General features: G+C 32.7%; 1 protein-coding gene across 1 annotated transcript in view; it reads right to left on the reverse strand.

Annotated features, from left to right (window-relative positions):
• The window catches only part of LOC147400125 (putative WRKY transcription factor 20), a 33,213-nt gene extending 13,819 nt beyond the window's left edge, over nt 1-19,394 (reverse strand). The window contains exon 1 of the mRNA XM_086446588.1: nt 19,329-19,394. Within this exon, the coding sequence (XP_086302714.1) occupies nt 19,329-19,394 (66 nt within the window). The remainder of the gene's footprint in view (nt 1-19,328) is intronic.
• Between the last annotated feature and the right edge of the window lie 3,713 nt (nt 19,395-23,107).

Consider the following 23,107-nt stretch of genomic DNA (forward strand, 5'->3'; position numbering starts at 1 on the left):
ATTATCAGAGACTAATTCCAAAAGTACTTTGTATTGACTTATGACATTTGCTTTGATGAACTTTGCAACTTGAGATGCAGTGAGGACAACATCGATACATTTTGTAACATCTTCTTTGATCTCATTGGTATTTCCATGCTATCGAGTGAATACGTATTCTGTGTCGGGTAATACCCAAGCTTACATCCTAACATATCTTCATAGGACCACGCGAACAAGTCTTCTGAAATTTCTAAGTAAATTTATTATCCCCTCGTGTTCCTTTAGGGATAGGATGGTTTCTATTTGAATTTATTGGAAATTTTTTGTTCCGAGGTCAATGACCTTTGCTTTTTCAATTAAAGGTTAAACCCAACCATTATCTTCTCGTTTAGGAAGGAAATCTATTCTTGAAGCCAGATTATTAGTTAACCCGGTAACGCGCTCGAGGTATTCAAAAATTTCTTTACCCAATCAAATTCAAATGGGGCGACAGACACCTCTAACCCAACTCAACGAAAAAAGAGTGGACTCGATTTAAAGAAAATATAATCTTACTGAATTGATGAATATAAATTGGACACTCGAGCTAACCCAATAGCTTATGAAGACTCAAGACAAGTACCTATAACGGGCTTGATTGTGGATTGAAAACTCGGAACATTGCTTACAATTGGTAGGACTGAGGCATTGTGATCTTCAAGGAACAACTGGGAAATGTTGAGATATTCTAAATGATTGATTTGGCGTTGATGTTCGTTCTAACTGACCGGACTAGTAACCCTAATAAAACGGTGAACGATTGATCTTAGGTGTAATGATAACCTTGAGACCCCATCAAATGTGAATTTAATCAATTCCAGTGTTACCCCCTTGATAACATTTTAAATGGACCATGAGATTTTATTGAATTCTATGTACCAAGCCATTAAACAATTCATTAATGTAATGATTATTCAGAAGGAAAATGATTTTATTGCACTCTTGAAAAATATTGACAAATAATGTTTTCATTGAATAACAACTTCCAACAAACATATTTCAATAATTTTTTATGAAAAAATAGATCTTTTGTAAATCATTTTTTCTGAAAAATATTTTTCTTCCTTGTTTTTTGGAAAATATTTTCTTTTAGAAAACTTTTTTGGGAAAGCATTTCCTTTTGAAAAACATTTTACTTCTGAAAAATATTTCTTTTAGAAGACATTTTTCCTGAAAAATACTTTCCTTTTGTAAACCATTTTTCTTCTTTGAAATCCGAATTTAGAAAAAAATTCCATTTTGATTTAAATGGCCCGACCCATCATGATTGTTAGATCGAGATGGACTGGGTTATTGTAACACCACGAATTTTAATTCGTATCTTGAGGAAAAATAAATAGTAGAATTTTAAGAAAATCTTGAAAGTGGGATTTAGGGGGTAAAACTTTAGGATGTTTCTGATCATTTTAATGAAATCTGACCTCACCATTAGATTCAAAATGATCGAAAAACGTACTTTAGCCTGTAAGTACGCTCAAATGCGAGTCCGAATATAAAAGTTGCAAAATCCTCGATTATCGGGTCGGACCAGGTTAAAACAGTGACTTTTTGTTAGAGCAATAATTTTTAAAATTCGATTATACCATTGGGTTCATAACGAAAAATTATTCAACATGGACTATTTATTTGTCATTTTTGGTGACCAGAAAGTTGAATTATCGTCAAAAACGAAAACGACATCAAGTTTAGGGGTCACCTCAGGCCAAAAATGTAAATTTTTGATGGAGACATAATTTGTAGAAATTAACTGCACCATTAGATCCAGAACGAAAAATTAGGTGAAATAGAATATTCATTTGTCAGTTTTGGAGTCCGGATGATCAAGTTATCATCGATCAAAACAATAGGTAAAATACCGATTTCGTCCCAACTTTAATATAAATAAAATTTAATTTTTTATATATATATATATCTCATCTTCTCCAACCGTCCAACAGCGAACGAAAAAAAAAATTCGTTTTTTTTCTTCGAATTTAAACTGTAGATCTACGACAAACGGTCCACTTTCGACGATCGCCGCAGAAGAGAAAAAGATCCGCAGCCTCGACATCTACAAAACCCACCCAACCTTTCTTCGTTTCACTTTCTATTTCATCCAATATCATCAAAAATCAGCCGTATTTGTATACGGAAATTTCGAAACTTTGACCTCGGATTTCATCTGTTTCGGGTTCAAACCGTCTTCCGACGTAGAACGGAGAAATGTCCGCAGCCTCATTCTCTACATAACCCAACCAAATTCCTTCCGTTTTCTCGTCTTTTTCACCCCGTATAGTCAAAAATCAGCCGTATTTTTATATGGAGATTTCGTAACTTCGACCTCGATTTTCATCGGTTTCGGGGTCAAACCGTTTTTCGCCGTAGAAGGGAGAAGAGATGAGCACATCGAGATCTTCGAAACAACCAGGCCAGTTTCGAAAATCAGCCACTTCGAAGTTTGATTCGTCTCGATTTCTGTGCCGATCACCTCGATTTCCGCGCACACACTTTGATCCTTTCGCCTAGACATTGTAAGGAACTCTCAATTTCTATTAGTAATCGTAGATTGTGAAAATTGCATTTAGGATTTTATTGAAAAAATTTGGATGTATTTCCGAAAAGTAGAATTCTTTTGTTATTTCAAAAATTCACGCAAAAAATTGCATGATTGATATGTTTAATTGTATTTTTAACAAATTATACGTGGGTAGGGTATTTTAACGGGTTATTTCCATAAATTGGGTCTTGTGCATTGCTCGAACCCTGTTTTGATATGAAATTTGTATTTTTTTCAAATATTATTGATAGAAATAATTTCTATAGTTGAAAAATGTGATTTAATATTCAATGAACTCATATTGAGTTGATGAATATCAGAAAATGGATATTTTATGAAGAGATTGAAAACTGTAAAAATCGGAAAAAAGAAAAAAGGGTATGAAACGGTAAAATGTCAGAGTCACACCCGATGGGTGATGTCTGCATTTTACGTTGTTGTGTTGTGTGCATGTTGGTGAACAGATATCCAAGGATAATATTGTTGGTTGCATGTTTATTTAAATTTCTGTTAGCGCGAGACGCTGTTTACGTTTCCGTTTTGTTATTTATTTTAGGCCGGGTGGCCACACTTGCATGGTAAGAAACTGGATATCTATTCTCAACATTGTATTGTTAATTTCTCTTTTGTTTTCAAATGAAAATAATATATATATGTAACTATTTTGTTAACTGTTAAAGAGTTTGTGAATGCTTGAAGGGATAGTGCGTCATATCATCCGAAGTGGTGTACTATCATAGGATGTATAGTAGGGACCACCAAGCTCATATGTGGTATGAGACGCGTATGAGAGTGGAATCACAATTGGAATCCGGGATATTCCTCTTTATCTTTACCAGTGAACTTGTAATGTAAAGGTGGTCGTATACGAATGGTTTGTATATTTGGGAATCACATGCACGCCTGATAGGCATAGACGAATATGATTAGTCAGTGATCACTAACAATCTATAGTAGTCGAACGTTCTGACACATCGAAAAGAAACCCATTGCTTAAGGTCACGTCAAACGGCCAGCCTGAGCCGGATAAATGGTCAACCAAACATGGTAAGTGCAGCGACCGGCCACAAAATCAGGAACTAAAATCAGAGAGAAATTGTAACATCATATCCCGACTGGGAGCGATCCGGTCGTGAATCCCAACACTCTAATTCCAATACTCCATCATTGTGTATTATGTATCTGTTGCTTATTTTGATATATAAAATGAAATCCATGTTTAATGTTTCCATTTGATCAATTAGATTTGTATAAAAAGAGAATGTTATAGTGAGTAATGATGATCGATGTAATGTGAGTTTTAAAATGTTTAGTTGCTCATCCCTGACTATATGTACCAGTTAATCGTAGTTTCTTCTGTAAAATTTTATATATTTTAAAATGATTCAGTATGTTTATTCGTTCATGTTAGGAGGGGTTATTAACAGAAATTATGTTCTTCCTTACTGGGTAACCATTGTTACTCACCCTTTCCTTCTCCATTTTTTTAGTTTCAGATCTGAGGTTTGTGAGGCAGGTATAGAGCATGAGTGAGAATCATCTGGTGGGTCAGATAGACAGTCAGAGTTCATCACTTGGTGAGTATTGGGGTTACACCCCATATTGGTGTCGATTATTCCAAGAATATTATAGATGTTGTTTTGAGTGATAGGATTTCTGTTAGAGTGAGAAATTTTGGATAATCCTGTATTTTGATTATTCTTCTGCACTCTGATCTTTCGTACGTTATTAGACGTATATAAGCTTCCGCTAGTATTATATCTTGTATATGTATGCAGGATTGTATATCGTTTATCAGATGCAGGTTGAAAGCGTCCTCGATCCGCGGGGTGCGCGGATCCGCTTTTGACCCTTGAGATTTGGGAGTCGCCACCTAGTTATTGTGGTCTAGGAACCAAACTGACTCTAACATTGATAAAAAGAACTAATCTACCATAAAAAATCTGAATTCGGGGATCATGTTACGGGGTTGGAAGGTGTTAGGCACCAACCCCGCCCGGCCAAAGCCGGTCTCTACTAACTTCCCAAATATATCACATTGCTAAAAACCTAGATAAAAATAAAAATAAAAAATTTCATACCTTTCCGATAGCAAGGATTTTGCTCCCTCAGATCTGACAAAAAAGAGCTCATTGTACTGTACTCCCTTGCTTCATTCTGTCTCCGGATTTGACTTCGAATCTCCTAGATCAAGGTATCTCCTTGTTTCTGAATCTAAACTCTTCAAGTTTGTTGCGGATTTAAGGGTGTTTTTAGAGGGCTTTTAGGTGTTTTCTAGGCTAAAATTGAAAGAGGGATGTTAGGTAAGGAGTTGGGGCTCAAAAACTAGGGTTTATGGGAGGCTAGGGGGGCTTCTAGACCTACTTCTCTTAGGGTTTATGATTTGATACGAAAATAGGGTGTGAGCACCTTTATTTATAAAATATTTTTTAAGGTTGATTTGGATAGAGTTAGTGTTTAATTAGAGATCTTTTAATTAGAATTGTGTTTTAGTTAAAATTGTTTTAGGTAGAATTGTGTTTTAATTAGAATTGTTTTAGGTAGAATTGTTTTTAAGTTAGAACTCTATTAGATAGAGTTATTATTTAATTAGAATTCTATTATGACTTTTGGTCTTATTTGATTGACTTTTAATGTTTTGACTTTAGTCTTAATTGATTGACTTTTAATATTTTGACTTCAGTCTTGCTTAATTGACTTTAATTTTGACTTTAGTCTCACTTGATTGACTTTAATACTTTGACTACAGTCTTGCTTGATTGACTTTAAATTTTTGGAGAACCCCCTTCCATTATTTCTTTAATTCTTTGGACCCCCAAATGAAGGGTCCTTAAAGAAATATCCCACGAACCCTCAACAATTTTATCCGAAAGTCTGATTGATCGATTTTTTAGGTTCAAAATTTTAAATTAATTTCATTAATGTTTCACTTTAATTATTTAATGTTTTATTTATTAATTTCGAATTTTTTAATTATGAAAATTGTGAAATTACCATTTTGCCCCCGGAGAGGACTTTTCACGTTTTAAGTCAGTTTTTAATGTTCTAGGATGTTTTAGAATCGATTTTTCGTAAGGAATTCAATGAAAATATTATTTTGTGTTATTTATGAAATTTTGTGTGTGAAATGATTGTGAATTTTATGAGGGGCATTTTCTTAATTTTGTCAAATTCTGTTAAAATTGGTGAAATGATTTATTTGGTTCCGATTTATTATTTTATGTGTTTGAGAGAGTTTTCCTAAGCGTAACGTAAGCTCTAGGGTTGTTTTGAGGTTAGGGGTATTTTGGTAATTTGATAATTTTTTAGTGACTTTTATCGTGAAGTTTCTTTTTGGTCTGCAAGATGATGATTTCTATGTTTCTAGGGTCGTATTTTCCTAGTGTAGTGTGGTTTCTAAGGTTTTGTCAGTTCGAGATACCTCATCCGGATTTCTGAAACACATCTGGTAACAAAATAAAGCAATGGAATACACATCCATCATTGGGAATCATTGCAATCGGATTGACGAGTTGATTAATCAGGCGAGTGCAAAAATGGGGTGTCTACAACCGTATAAGTGATAATCTAAAATTTCAACCCACTTCTCTGAAGTCAAAAACAGCCAGTTTAATCCCCAAATCAGAGGTGGCGCGCGATGCTTGAGCAAAGGTACTCTTAAATCACCTCTTTTCTATAATAGACGTAGTCTATCCTCCTAGTACCATAGTACATCGGAGCAAGATCTTGCTTAGGCATTGATTTTGACTAAGAAGTACAACTGATGTACTTGGATAATCTTTTATATACCTATGGGTACGAGTCAAGAGTTGTAGCTTTCATAAATAGTTTGGCATCCCACAAGGGGACCGACCACGTACTAGTATTATGTTGGCAAACGGGACATGTGACCGTGTGGCTCACAATAGGTCAAAGGCTCAGGTCGCTCCAGCCTGGGTGCATCGATATACCTTTCAGAGTCACCCGATCAGACGGTACTGATGCCTCAGTTTGATATATCCAAAGGTACGTGACAGAAGTTATGATTTTCATGAATGACGTCGCATCTCCAAAGAGACCGGACCACGCATTAATGCCATGTTGGCTATATTGAAACATGCAAGTGTGCAAAATAGTAAACGTGCAAGTGGTGCGTGCAAAATAAGGTAGGGTGTGCCTGGGACTTTTTCAAACAAATGGGCCCATGGGCCAAATCAAACCAATCAAAATATGGACATCACATAAAATCCATTGCATCGAAATCCACATCAAGACATGCACATCAAAGTGTATAACAATCAGAATCATGGCATATCTAATAGCAATCAATTTGAGAAGTGAAACGAAGAGTAATGATATCAATCAATTAGAATAGCATGTAAATAATATCAATCATTAAGATAGGCACAAAATTTTTCCTTATCGTCCAATTAGGGATCACTTTGGGTGACTTAAAATAATTTGAGATTTCTGTGAACATTGAATTTAGGGTAGATCGATAATTGTAGAGATGAGGAGTTATGACTCTTTTTTTTTTTTAATTTAAAGAAATAAAGAAATACTGAATTTAGTTTTTACAAAATTGTTGCATTTTTTTAAGAGAAAAATCGAATATTATTTAAAATAAAAAATTTTGAATTTTTTTTTAAAGTTTTTTTTTTGACGTTTTTTTTTTTTAAACTTCTTTTTTTAAACATTTTTTTTTTACTTTTTTTTTTCTAAAATGTTATTTTTAATAATTTTTTTAAAGTTTTTTTTAAATATATTTTTTTATTTTTTTAAATTTTTTTTAAACATTTTTTTTTCTTTTTTTTTTTAACGTTTTTGTTTTTTTTTTACATTTAAAAAAAATCATAACTCTCATCCCAACCACCATCATTGCGTCCTTAATTCATATGTCAATTTTAATATTTCATTATTTGGGGTCATTCTAAATGACTCTTGATTGAATCAAAAAGAAAAAAATTATATGCCAAATCCAAAATATCCAAAATTGAACTAAAGGGTACCAATAAAAGATAATACAAACCCAAAAATAATCCAAACAATAAAAATGGGTCAAATCCTTTTGATATCCTACATTATTTAGGGTCATTCCAAATATCCCTAAATTGAATCATAGCAAATAATATTCCATAATAATACGCTAAAAATGATGCCGAGAGAATATAATACAATTCCAAAAATAAACGAATCAAATAAACTAAAAATAAACAAAACAAACATAAAAAATTAGGTTTAAATGGCAATATTCCCATACTTGGGGGTTTTCAAGTTTGATCCCCAATAATCCCCAGCGGAGTCGCCACTGAAAGAGCCCTTGATCATTGGGGTGCGCAGATCAGCTTTTGATTTTTGAGGTTTGGGAGTTGCTACCTAGTTATTACAGTCTAGAAACCGAGCATTGACTCGAAACGAATAAAAATAACTAATCTACTTTTTTTTAACAAATACTGAGTTCGGGGTTCACATTACGGGGTTGGAAGGTGTTAAGCACTAATCCCGCCTGATAAACGCCAGTCTCTACTAATTCCCAAATAAACTACATTGCTAAAAAGACCTAAATAATAATATAAAAAAATAAAAGTAGTCACCTATTTTGAATGCAACGATTTTGTTCCTTCAGATCTGATAGAACAGCTCATTGTACAATGCTCCTCGCTTCGTTCTGTCACTGAATTCGCTTCAGACATCCAAGGCGAAGTACCTCCTTCTTAGATATGAATTTTTCTGATTTGTTCATAGATTTCTAGGTGTTTTTGAAGAGCTTCTAGGTGCTTTTTGAGCTAAAGTTAAGGTATGGGTGTTAAGTAAGGAATTAGGATTTTAAAATTAGGGTTTATGGGAAATTAGAGAAACTTTTTCACTTATTTTTTGATATGAAAATAGGTTGTAAAGACCCCTATTTATAAATTTTTTAAAGTGTTTTTTAGATAGAGTTAGTATTTAATTAGAATTATTTTAAATAGAGTTAGTATTTAATTAGAATTATTTTAAATAGTTTTAGTGTTTAATTAGGTTTCTTTTAAATAGTTTTAGAGTTTAATTAGGTTTCTTTTAAATAATTTTAGAGTTTAATTAGAATTCTATTAGATAATTTTGACTTTGATCTTATTAGATTGATTAGGGTTTTGACTTAAGTCACACTTGATTGATTTTATTTTAAGGTTTTGACTTAAGTCTCACTTGATTGACTTTATTTTAGGATTTTGACTTAAGTCTTACTTGATTTGTGACGCCCCGCCGAATACTAACACAAATCCCAAGGCCACCTCGAAAAATCAGAAATGGCTCCCCCCTATTTATGTTAGCGTTCCACGGAACTCAAAAACCTAATAACCCAAAATATAACAAATGCTGAACACCAGAAAAATACAAACACGAGATAACAACGGAAGACTGAAAATATCTAATCATGAGTATATTAGAGCGCGAAAGTTTACAATATAAAAGATTACAAAAATACTCTCACTCTAACATAGACCTAAACTCTCAATCCAAAGACTACATACATCCTGGATGAAACTAAAAACACTAGGGGATGTAGCCCTAGTGCTCACTAAGCAATAGACTCTAATTGTTGATCTGACCGATCAGATACTCCTCACTTAACGACTCTACGCCTGCCTCAGTAACTGCAAGTGCTGAGTAACGATGGTTACCCAGCAAGTCCATAACCAATTCCTACTAATAACTCTCTCTAAACATGATCGAGTAAAACATACTGAACATTTAATACATACAAGGTTTATAGAATAAAATACGATCAACTGGTACATATAGCCAAGGATGAACAACTAAACAATTTAAAAGTTCGCATATCATCAATCATCGGTACTCACTATACATTTTTCATCTTATGCAAATATAGTTGACAACATTGAAATAGTAGACAATTTTTTCAGTTTATATTTTGAAATATAACAACAGATACATAGTACAATTGGTGAAGTATTTTAATTAAAGAGTTGGGATTCACGACTGGATCGCTCCCAGTCGGGACATGATATTGCTCAATAACATCGTAGTTCTTGATTTTGTGACTGGTCGCTATTACCACGCTTGTGGGACCATTTATCCGGCTCAGGCTGGCCGTTTGACGTGACCGTAAGCAATGGGTCTCTTTTCGATGTGTCAGAACGTTCGACTACTACTAGATTGTTAGTGTTCATTGACTAATCATCTTCGTCTATGCTTATTAGACGTGCATGTGATTCCCAAAATAACACTCCACTCATATACGACCACCTTTACAATACACGTTCACTGGTAAAGATAAGAAAGGAATGGACCTGGATTCCAATTGTGACTCTACTCTCATACACGTCCCATACCACGTATGAGCTTGGTGGTCCCTATCGTACATCCCAGGATAGTACATCCCTCCGGATGATGTGACGCACTATCCCTTCAGGCATTCACAGACCCTTTAACAGCTTACAAAATAGCTATATATATATATATATATATATATATATATATATTGTTTTTCATTTAAAACAAAAGAGAAATTAACAGAACAGGATTGAGAATGGATATCCAGTTCCTACCATGCAACTATGGCCACCTGGCTTAAAATAAAAAATAGTATTCGGAGCCTCTGCGCCAACATAAATTTAAATAAACATGCAACCCTTTCATTAATAACTTGGATATCCTTTCACCAACCTACATACAACATACAATGTAAAATGTAGACATCACCCCTCTAGTGTGACTCTGACATTTTATCGATTCATCTATTTTTCTATTCTCTCGACATTCTCACTTTTCATTTTTTCAAATCAAACCATCCATTTTCAATCTTTCAAACTCATTTTTGGTCTTTCCATCAAAAACCATAAAGGTTTATTTAAAACGAGGTCCCAACAGGTATACGAAAGCAAACTGTCAAAACTAGAAAAATTGATGAAAATTTGGCTAAGTGTCGGAAACTCAATTTTTAAAAGTTGTCGAAATTAAAAATGGATTTTGTAAATGAAGGCCCTCGACAACATAAGAAGAGCCATGTAGTTTTGTAACCTCATTCAAAGTAATGTAAAAGTATCACGCAAATACTTAAAACATTCCCGTCGTGACGAAAATTTGTTTTTTTTTTTTTCACTTCGTTTGAAGGAGTTATGGAGGCCATAAGTAGTCGTTTGGCATGTTAAAAGCATGAGGAATCAAAAAACAATATCAAAAAAAAATTTCAAGCACTTTTTGATTTTCGCGGTGGCACCGTGATTGGAACATGGTGGTACCATTAGAACGCTGGAAATTCACGAATTTTCCCATTTTTTCTTCGTTTTTCACTCATTTTCGATTCTAATAACCCACCCACGAATTAAATATTCAAACTACGATAAAACACATCAAACATAACGTTTTCTAGCATGAATTTGAAATAATTTAAGCAACATTCTATAAATTTAAAACATATACAAGTTTTGAAACATCCCTAAATGCAATTTTTTGAAATCTACGGTTATTAATAAGAATCGAGAGTCCCTTACTTGCTTGTGGTTATCGGACATGCTAAATTAGCTTAGACATAAAGGAGTGGCGGTCTGAAACATCGAATTTGGTGGAACTTAAATGTCAAACGAATCAATTTGGTTGCGAAACCCTCGATGGAGATGTCCATCATCCCTCAACAACGATGGATCACTCTTTTTCAAACTAGGTAGAACTCCAAGTGGGTAAAATCAAAACTCCTATTACTGGTTTTTAGTAGAGGCCTAAGAGAAAGGAAAGGCTATGGAGGTTGAATGGGGTGAGAATGTGGAGTTTGACAACGCCGACGATTTTTCCTTCTTCGTCGATGTTCAACTCGAACTCGTTTGCGATAGATCTTAATGGGAAGGGTTGAAATCCTAGGTTTTAAAGAATGGCTGAGTTGAGTTCTTTAGAAAAAAAAAGGATCTATTTCTTTTAAATAAAGGTTGAGGGCATTTTTGACATTTTCTAGTTATTTCTATTTTCGACAAAATCCCGACCATTCTAACTCGAAAAATGACATGTGAGTATTCCATTTCGAATAACTTTTCGTTGCGACGGTGAAGTCGAATTTTCCTGATTCTGCTCTAATAAAATTTCACTGTTTTGAATCCCATTTAACGCAAAATTCGAGGATTTTATAACTTTTTCCTCCGAACTCGAATTCGAACTTGCTTACAGGCTAAAGTATATATTTCTACCTCTTTAAATCCAATGGTGGAGTAAATTTTCATTAAAAATGATTATAACAACATCCGAATGTTTTACTATAATTTTCCTTTTCGACATTTTTCACAAAATATCACCATTTGGCTTCTTCCAGAAACGAGTTAAAAATCTGGGGTATTACATGATTGAATTGAATTTTAATTAGAATTTCACTTTATATTAATTAATATTTTAATTATTAATTTCAGATTTTTAATTATTAAAATTGTAAAATTATCGTTTTACCCTTGAAAATGACTTTTTTCGTTTTAAGTCGTTTTTTAATGTTCCAAGATGTTTTGAAATCGATTTTTCATAAGAAATTCAATGAAAATATTGGTTTTTATCATTTATGATTTTTTTTGTGCAAAATGGTCGTGAACTTTATGAGGGGCATTTTCGTAATTTTGTCAAATTTTGTGAAAATTGACGAAATGGTTTATTTGATTTGATTTGTTGTTTTATGTCTTTGAAAAGGTTTTTCGAAGTGTAATATAGGCTCTAGAGATGTTTTGAGGTTAGGAGTATTTTGGTAATTTGATCATTTTTTAGTAATTTTTACCGTGAAGCTTTCTTTTTTATCTGTAAGATGATGATTTCTATGTTTTTGGAGTTATATTTTTCTAACGTAATATAGTTTCTACAGTTTTATTTGTTTGATATACCTTATCTAGATTTTTGAAACATATCTAAAAACAAATAAAGCAGTGGAGTAATCATCCATTATTGGGAATTGTTGCAATTAGGTTGACAAGTTGATTAATCAGGTGATTACAAAAATGGGATGTCTACATATATTATAATATAATATATTATATTATATTATATTATTATATATTATACTGTAACATGAAGTTCATTCATTCCCGTGAGAGGGAAATAAAAATAAAAAACAAGTGGGTTTTTATAGTAAGTTCGTGTACGTTACCTTTGATTGAGATTTAAACATATTTTGGACATAAAGTAAGATCAAACACTAAAGAACAAAATATCTATGATGTTGAGATCTATTTAGTCACTTGAATATTTTGTCGAATCGTCAAGTAAGTTAGCTAGAAAAAAATATTTTAATGTCGTAGGGATATGTAAAAATTATGTTATATGTATTAGGTAGGAAACTAATTTCAAATTTGTAGTATAGTTTTAATTAAATATATTTTATTTCAATTTTGATAGTTAGTTTTAAATTTATTATGATTTAAATTCAAAATTCATGCATTGAATTGTAGAATAATTTTTTTTTTTACATTTTCTCTAATATTTTAATATTGTGAAATAAAAATAAATGAACTTGGGTGAGTGTAATCAGAAAATTAATTTGAAACAAAATGATTTTCATAGTAATTTTTGTAGAGTGTTCATTTTAAAAATTGTTAAGATACTCTATTTTGAAAGTGAATTTTCACTGGGTAATAATCTAAAAAAAATGATGAAATATGTAAGTTTAAAATGGAATCAAGAATGAAAGTCTTAATTAGTCAGAATCGAGAATGAGATTCTTGGATGTATGTATTTGTGTTGAGAAATTTTCAGGATCAGAGTGTTTTTAAGCATTGTGTAATAGAGTATATGATGCAATTATGATGGTAATCGTGAAACGGTATACCTGTATGTTTACTGCTTTATGATTTACTATTTTTGATATACTATTGTATATTTATAATTCTAAAATACCTGAGAAATTGTATACACCCCATTTTTGCACTTGCTTGATGAATCAATTTGTCAACCCGATCGCGACGGTTTCCCAATGATGGATGATTATTCTAATGCTCTATTTTGTTACTAGATATGTTTCAAAAATTCAGATGAGGTATCTTAAACTAACAAAACTGTAGAAACCATGCTACGCTAGGAAAATATAACTTAAAAAATATATAAATCATCATTTTGCAAACAAAAAGAAGTTTTACGATAAAAATCACTAAAAAATTATCAAATTACTAAAATACCCCTAATATTAAAACATCCTTAGAGCCCCCATACGCTTTAGAAAACCTATTCGAACACATAAAACAACAAAATGAAATCAAATAAATGATTTCGTCAATTTTTATCAAATTCGACAAATTTACAAAAATGCCCCTCATAGGGTTAACAATCATTTAATGCCAAAAAATTTGTAAATGACACAAACCAATAATCTCATCGAATTCCTTATGAAAAATTAATACATCTCGAAACATCGAAAATCGACTTGAAACACAAAAGTTCTCTTGAGGGGCAAAACGATAATTTTTTAATTTTTAAAAATTTTAATTTCGAAATTAATAAATAAAATATTAATTAACGTAAAGTAAAACCTTAATAAAATTAATTTAAAAATCTAAACTAAGTCAATCTCATAAAACTTAAGTCAAAATCCTAATTAAAACAACGAAGTAAATCTCATAAGACTTAAGTCCAAACCCTAATTAAAACAACCAAGTCAATCTCATAAGACTTAAGTCAAAACCCTAATCTAAAAAAATCAAGTCAATCTCATAAGACTAAAGTCAAAATCCTAATTTATCTTATCTAAAAAGAAACCTAATCAAACACTAACTTTACCTAAAAAAACTCTATAAATAGAGAGCATCCACAACCTAATTTCGTAGGTCAAAGAAAATCATAGAAAAAATAGGTCAAAAAGTTATCTTAGCTTTCCCAAAACCCTGATTTTGAAGTCCTAATCCCTTACCTATCATCCAAACCTTAACTTTTATAAAAAAAACTCTTAAAATTCTCCAAAAACCATCTAGAAACCCACACAAAACTAGGAAAAACTCAGATTTAAGGAGGAGATATTTCGTTTTGGAGATCCGAAACAGATCCGGTGATGAAACAAAGCAAGGAGAATTTATACGAGAAGTTATTTTACCATATCTGAAGGAACAAGTCGATGCTATCGTCACAAGTATAATTTCTTTGTCTTTTTTATTTATTTTATGTCTTTAGTAATGTAATATTCTTGAGAATTAGTAGAGACTGGCGTTTGCCAGACGGGGTTGGTGCCTAACACCTTCCAACCCTGTAACATGATCCCCAGACTTAGTTTCTTTTTATAGATTAGTTGTTTTTATCCATCTTGAGTCAATGTTTGGTTTTTAGATTGTAATAACTAGGTGGCGACTTCCAAACCTCAAAAATCCAAAGCGGATGTACACACCCCGCGGATCGAGGGCGCTTTCAGAAGTTCATCACACTTACAAATTTATTTTAATTTATTTCAAATTAATTTAAAAAAATATAAATTATTATTTTTGTTATCCATTAAAAAGATAATGAATGCCTAAAAGATTAATTAGTAGTTATTTCTGAAAGCAACTAATTAGTTTAGAATAATAAGAGTTTAATATTCTCTCCAATAGGAAATTCTTATCTTATCTTTATTGAAAAATAACAAATTATATTGTAAAGGTGATTTGTACATGACTAGATTGATTGATGACACAAGTATACTAAAAAGGTACGATGAAGCTGGCTTATCAAATGATCATTTACAGTCTATAGTAGTAAAAAGATTAATCTCCGTTAAAGATTAACAGTCAACTTGAGTAAAAAAAATACGATCAACCATTATGGTAAATTGCCCGACCAACTATGAAATCAGGAACTAACAATGAGTTTCACACTAGTTAAGTATTGGAGCATTGACGTAGAGATCGACACTTTTGTATTGGTCGTGTACTGTCATTCTTATCAAATACACCACCATGATTGATATTCTTATGACATGTTTATATTTTTTATTTTATTATGAGATGAATATATTTCATTATTGGTTAATTAACAACTAACTTAGTTCTAGTTTTATTCATTTTGTTTAATTATTTTAAAAAATGTATTGTTTATAATAAATTAGCTTGGTTAACCATTAATGTCAAGACTATTAAAATCGAGTAACTTCCTTTTTACTCACCCTATCTGTGGTGCCTCGCCAAACGCTAACACAAATCCCCATGTCAGATCTCGAGGTACTAGGTGGCACCTCGAAATTTTGGCATAGTCTTCTCTGTTTATGCTAGCATTCCAAGGTGTATAACCTACACCTGATAAACGACATACAATCCTACATATATACAGATAAAGTAGAATACTAGCGGAAGCCTATATACGTCTAATAATGTACGAAAGATCATAGTACGGAAGAATAACCAGTATACAGGATTATACAATTATTCCTCACTCAAACAAAAGTCCTACCGCTCAAAATCAAAATCTATAATACTTTTGGACAAATCGACTCCATTAGGGGCTATAACCCCAATACTCATCAAGTGACAGACTTTGGCTGTCTATCTGACCCACCAGATGATTCTCACTCATTTTCTACATCTGTCTCTACAAGTTTCGGATTTGAAACTAAAAAAATGGAGAAAGAAAGGGTGAGTAACAATGGTTACCTAGTAAGGAAACAAATAATTTCTGCCAATCATGTAAAATCCCAAATTTTCAATTCGTATCTCGATGAACAAATAAATAGTGGAATTTTAAGAAAATCTTGAAAGTGGGACTTAGGGGTAAAATTTTAGGATGTTTCTGATCATTTTTAAAAGAATCTGACCTCACCATTAGATTCAAAATGATCGAAAAACATAATTTAGCCTGTAAGCACACTCAAATGCGAGTCCAAATATAAAAGTTGCAAAATCCTCGATTATCGGGTCAAACCAGGCTAAAACAGTGACTTTTTATTAGAATAATAATTTTTAAAATTCGATCATACCATTGGGTTCATAAAGAAAAATTATTTAACATGAACTATTTATTTGTCATTTTTGAAGATCAGGAAGTCGAATTATCGTTAAAAACGAAAACGACATCAAGTTTAGGGGTCACCTCATGCAAAAATGTAAATTTTTTATGGAGATATAATTTATAGAAATTGACTGCACCATTAGATCCAGAATGAAAAATTAGGCTAAATAGAGTATTCATTTGTCAGTTTTGGAGTCCAGATGGCCAAGTTATCGTCGGTTGAAACAATAAGCGAAATACCGAATTCGTCCCACATTTTATTTAAATAATATTTTTTAATTTTTTCTCTCATCTTCCCCAACTCGTCCAAACAGCCGCGATATAATAAACGAAAAAAATTTGTTTTTCTTCCGATCTTCCACCTCAGATCCCTCGTAAACGGTCCACTTTCGACGATCGCCGCAGAAGAGAAAAAGATCCGCAGCCTCGACATCTACAAAACCCACCCAACCTTTCTTCGTTTCACTTTCTATTTCATCCAATATCGTCAAAAATCAGTCGTATTCGTATACGAAAATTTCGAAACTTTGACCTCGGATTTCGTCCGTTTCGGGGTCAAACCGTCTTCCGACACAGAAGGGAGAAACGTCCGCAGTCTCATTCTTTACATGACTCAACCAAATTCCTTCCGTTTTCTCGTCTTTTTCATCCCGTATAGTCAAAAATCAGCCGTATTTTTATACGGAGATTTCGTAACTTCGACCTCGGTTTTCATCGGTTTCGGAGTCAAACCGTCTTCCGTCGTAGAAGGGAGAAGAGACGAACACGTTGAGATCTTTAAAACCACCAGGCCATATTCAAAAATCAACGGCTTCGAAGTTCGATCCGTCTCGATTTCCGTGCCGATATCCTCGATTTCCGCGCACACGCTTTGATCCTTTCGCCTAGACATTGTAAGGAACTCTCAATTTCTATTAGTAATCGTAGATTGTGAAAATTGCATTTAAGATTTTATTAGAAAAATTTTGATGTATTTTCAAAATATAGAATTCTTTTGTTATTTATAAATTCACGCCAGAAATTGCACGTTTGATATATTTAGTTGTAATTTTTAACAAATTATACGTGGGTAGAGTATCTTAACGGGTTATTTTCCATCAATTGGGTTTTGTGCACTGCTCGGACCATGTTTTGATAAAAAATTTGTTTTTTTTTTTTTTGATAAAAATAAATTCTTCAGTTGAAAAATGTGATTTAATATTCAATGAACTCATATTGAGTTGATGAATATCAGAAAATAGATATTTTATTGAAGAGATTGAAAATTGTAAAAATCGGAAAAAGGGAAAAAGGGTATGAAACGGTAAAATGTCAGAGTCATACCCGAGGGGTGATGTCTGCATTTTACGTTGTTGTCTTGTGTGTAGGTTGGTGAACAGATATCCAGGGATAATGTTACTGGTTGCATGTTTATTTACTTTCTGTTAGCGCGAGGCGCTGTTTACGTTTCTGTTATGTTATTTATTTTAGGCCAGGTGGCCACACTTGCATGGTAGGAAACTGGATATCTATTCTCAACCTTGTAGTTAATTTCTATTTTGTTTTCAAATAAAAGTAATATATATATATATATATATATATATATATATATATATAGATATATATATATATATATATATATATAATATATATATATATGTAGCTAATTTGTGAGCTGTTAAAGAGTTTGTGAATGCCTGAAGGGATAGTGCGTCATATCATCCGGAGTGGTGTACTATCCTGGGATGTACGGTAGGGACCACCAAACTCATACGTGGTATGGGACGCGTATAAGAGTGGAGTCACAACTGGAATCCGGGATATTCCTCTCTATCTTTACTAGTGAACTTGTAATGTAAAGGTGGTCGTATACGAATGGTTTGTATATTTGGGAATCACATGTACGCCTGATAGGCATAGATGAAGATGATTAGTCAGTGATCACTAACAATCTATAGTAGTCGAACGTTCTGACACATCGAAAAGAGACCCATTGCTTACAGTCACGTCAAACGGCCAGCCTGAGCCGAATAAATGATCAACCAAACGTGGTAAGTGCAGCGACCGGTCACAAAATCAGGAACTAAAAGCCAGAGAGAAATTGTAACATCATGTCCCGACTGGGAGCGATCCAGTCGTGAATCCCAACTCTCTAATTCCAATACTCCACCATTGTGTATTATGTATATGTTGCCTTATTTTGATATATAAAATGAAATGCATGTTTAATGTTTCCATTTGATCAATTAGATTTGTATAAAAAGAGAATGTTATAGTGAGTAATGATGATCGATGTAATGTGAGTTTTAAAATGTTTAGTTGCTCATCCCTGACTATATGTACCAGTTAATCGTAGTTTCTTTTGTAAAATTTTTCATATTTTAAAATGATTCAGTATGTTTATTCGTTCATGTTAGGAGAGGTTATTGGTAGAAATTGTTTGATTCCCTACTGGATAACCATTGTTACTCATCATTTCCTTCTCTATTTTTTTAGTTTCAGATCTAAAGCTTGGCGAGGCAGGTATAGAGCACGAGTGAGAATCATTTGGTGGGTCAAATAGATAGCCAGACTTTGTCACTTGGTGAGTATTGGGGCTATACCCCTCTAATGGTGTTAGTTTGTCTAGGTAGTATTATAGATGTTGTTCTGAGCGTTATGACTTTTGTTAGAGTGAGAAAATCTCTATATAATCCTGTATATAAATTTTCTTCTTCCGCACTCTGATCTATCGTACGATATTAGATGTATATAGGCTTCCGCTAGTTATTACATTATGTATGTATATGCAGGATTGTATGTCGTTTATCAGGTGCAGGTTGAACGCCTTTGAATGCTAACATAAATAGAAGAGATCATGCCGAAATTTTGAGATACCACCTAGTACCTCGAGATCTGACATGAGGATCTGTGTAGTGTTCGGCGGAGCGTCACAAATAACCTCTTCTAGCATGAACGAATAAGCATACTAAATCATTTTAACATTTACAAAGTTTTACAGAATAAACTACGATTAACTGTTACATATAGCTAGGGATAAACAACTAAACATTTAAAAACTAGCATTAGATCAATCAACAGTACTTACTATAGCATTTTCTTTATATACAAATTTAATTGACCAAATAGAAACATTAAACATGCATTTCATTTTATATATCAAAGTAAAGTAACAGATACATAATACACTATGGTAGAGTATTGAAATTAGAGAGTTGTGATTCATGATTGGATCGTTCCCAATCGGAACATGATGTTACAATTCTTCTCTGGTTTTTAGTTCTTGATTTTGTGGCCGGTTGCTGCATTTACCACGTTTGGTTGACCATTTATCTGGCTCAGCCTGACCGTTTGACGTGATCGTAAGCAATGGATCTTTTTTCGATGTGTCAGAACGTTTGACTACTACAGATTATTAGTGATCACTGACTAATCATCTTCATCTATGCCTATCAGGCGGCATGTGATTCCCAAATATACAAATCATTCGTATACGACCACCTTTACAATACAAGTTCACTGGTAAAGATAGAGAGGAATAAACTCGGATTCAAGTTGTGACTCCACTCTTATACGCGTCCCATACCACGTATGAGTTTGGTGGTCCATACCGTACATCCCAGGATAGTACACCACTCCGGATGATATGACGTACTATCCCTTTAGGCATTCACAAGTTTTTTAACAGTTCACAAAATAGCTATATATCCTACCCACGTTTATTTGAAAACAAAAGAGAAATTAACAATACAAGGTTGAAAATGGATATCCAGTTTCCTACCATGCAACTGTGACCAATCGATCTAAAATAAATAACAGAACAGAAAAGTAAATAACGCATCGCGTTAACAGAAAGTAAATGAACATGCAACCAGTAACATTATCCCTGGATATCCGTTCACCAACCTACATACAACACAACAATGTAAAATGCAGACATCACTCCTCTGGTGTGTCTGACATTTTACCATTGTTTTTCTTTTTTTTGATTTTTACCGTTTTCAATCTTTCAAACAAAATATCCACTTTCTTATACTCATCAATTCAATTTGAGTTCATTGAATAGTAAATCATTTTTTTCCAATTATAAAATTCATTTTCATCAATAATATTAAAAAAGTACAACACTTAGATCAAAACAGGATCCGAGCGGTGCACAGGACCCAACTAACAGAAATAGCTCGTTGAAATATCCTACCCACGTATAATTTGTTAAAAAGTATAATTAAACATATCAAATATGCAAGTTCTGGTGTGAATTTGAAATAACCGATTGAATTTGATATTTTAGGAAATTCACTACAAATTTTTTAATAAAATCCTAAATGTAATTTTCACAATCTACAATTACTAATAGAAATTGAAAGTTCCTTACAATCACTAGGCGATGGAATTGAAGTACGTGCACGAAAATCGAGATGGATTGAATTTCGAAACTACTGATTTTTGAATCTGACCAGTGGTTTCGAAGATCTCGATGTCGTCGGCATTTCTCCCTTCTACGGTGGAAGACGGTTTGACCCCGAAACAGGCGAAATCCGAGATCGAAGTTTTGAAACCCCCGTATATATATATACAACTGATTTTTGACGATATTGGGTGAAAAAAAATGAAATGGAAAGAGATTGGGTGGGTTTTGTAGAGAATGCGGCTGTGGACATTTCTCCCTTCTGCGTCGGTCGTCGATGGCGAGCCGTTTGTGAAAGATCTGAGGTGGAAGATTTGAAAAAAAAAATTTAAAGAAAACTTTCGTTGGCTATTAGACGGGTTGGAGAAGACGAGTTTTAAAAATAAAATTAAAATTTTATTTATATAAAATTTGGGATGAAATCGGTATTTCGTTTATTGTTTCGATCGACGATAATTTGACCGTCCGGACTCCAAAAGTGACGAATGAATACTCTATTTCGCCTAATTTTTCATTCCAGATCTAATGGTCACTCAATTTTTACAAATTATGTCTCTATCAAAAGTTTACATTTTTGGCCTGAGGTGACCTCTAAAATTGACGTCATTTTTGTTTTTGACAATAATTCGACTTTCTATGCACTAAAAATGACAAATAAATAGTCAATGTTTAATAATTTTTCATTACGAACCCAATGTTATAATCGAATCTTAATAATTCTTGTTCTAGCAAAAAATCACTATTTTAGCTTAGTCCGACTCGATAATCGAGGATTTTGTAACTTTTCTATTCGGACTCACACTTGAACGTGCTTACAGGATAAAGTATGTTTTTCGATCATTTTAAATCTAATGGTGAGGTCAGATTCCATTAAAAATGATTAAAAACCTCATAAAGTTTTACCCATAAGTCTCACTTTCAAGATTTTCTCAAAATTTCACTATTTATTTTTTCGCGAGATACGAATTGAAAACTCGGGATTTTACACTACCAACAAAATATTACAGATGTCCAACCTATCGAGATGCCTATTCTTGATGGATAACATTATATAGAAGGATCGTAGGATCAAGATGATGCATATTATTTTTGTTATATGTGAGTTGAGATTAGAGTTTAATGGAATTATTTTGTATAGTTTTATACTTCTTTATATATATTAGCATCTTATGTATTGTGTCTTGTTGTCTAAAGTGTGAGAGTTAGTGTTTATGACGTAGATAACTATCGATCGATATGTGATGTGAAGTTAATGTATATAACACTTTTAAATTATTCTTATAGTTATGATTTTTTGATATATATATATATAGCCATTACGATATGGTGATTGGAGTGTAGTTGGATATATGGATTTTGATTATATATATATATGTACATGTGAAAATTTTTCATAAATCCAATTTTTAGGAAAAATTCTGTCGAAATTATTGGAAGAAATTCATATCATATTTAAGCTTTGAAGATATTGATGTTTTTTTGCTCTACCCTCGAGATTTAAAAAAATTGAGGGCATGACAATACTAATTAAGACCATATCCAAATTCTTCAGGGTCAATTGGCCTAGGTTGAATAACATTTTACATTAGAAAGATCCCTTGATTTGGAGAAATCATCTATAGGTTCAAGTAATTCGGATCAGGTCAAATAATGTCGAGTAAGGAAATATTATACCATGTTTTATTCGGACTCACTCCAATGATCCAAAACCTCAAAATTTGATTTTAAGATCACTTGAATTTCAAGTCAAGTCCATCCAATTCATGTCCTACTAGTTTTTATGATTGGATCTTAACATTTTATGATAATATATTTGAGATACTCCTGTATTTCAAAATTGATGATATTCCCCTTTACCTCAATCTACTCATCTTTACTGTTATAGTGAGAGAAGGCAGTAAAAGTGGTTCGTATCAAAATTTGAATGGCCATAAATGGCTCCATTTTTATATTTAAATTTAATATAACCAAGGTTATTTTGGTATTAAAAAAAAACAAGAAAACTACTACCCTCTATCCTAGAGTCGCGTTTGTATTTTCAAAATTACAAAGATATCTCTTTTTTTACTATGAATATTCAAAAACCCTTTTATCAATGTTTTAAATTATAGAAACCCTTATAATCATATGCATTTACGCATGCCACCTTCTAGTATACAATAAAGATTGAAGTGCTTGAAGATGACTGGTTTGACAAAGAAAATACAAGGATTTTGAGTAGAGATTGAAAAATATAGTATTATGTCTTTTTCCATTAG

The sequence above is a fragment of the Akebia trifoliata genome, chromosome 6 (assembly GCF_017979445.1).
Source record: "Akebia trifoliata isolate Shusen 1 chromosome 6, ASM1797944v1, whole genome shotgun sequence".
Classification (NCBI taxonomy): domain Eukaryota; kingdom Viridiplantae; phylum Streptophyta; class Magnoliopsida; order Ranunculales; family Lardizabalaceae; genus Akebia; species Akebia trifoliata.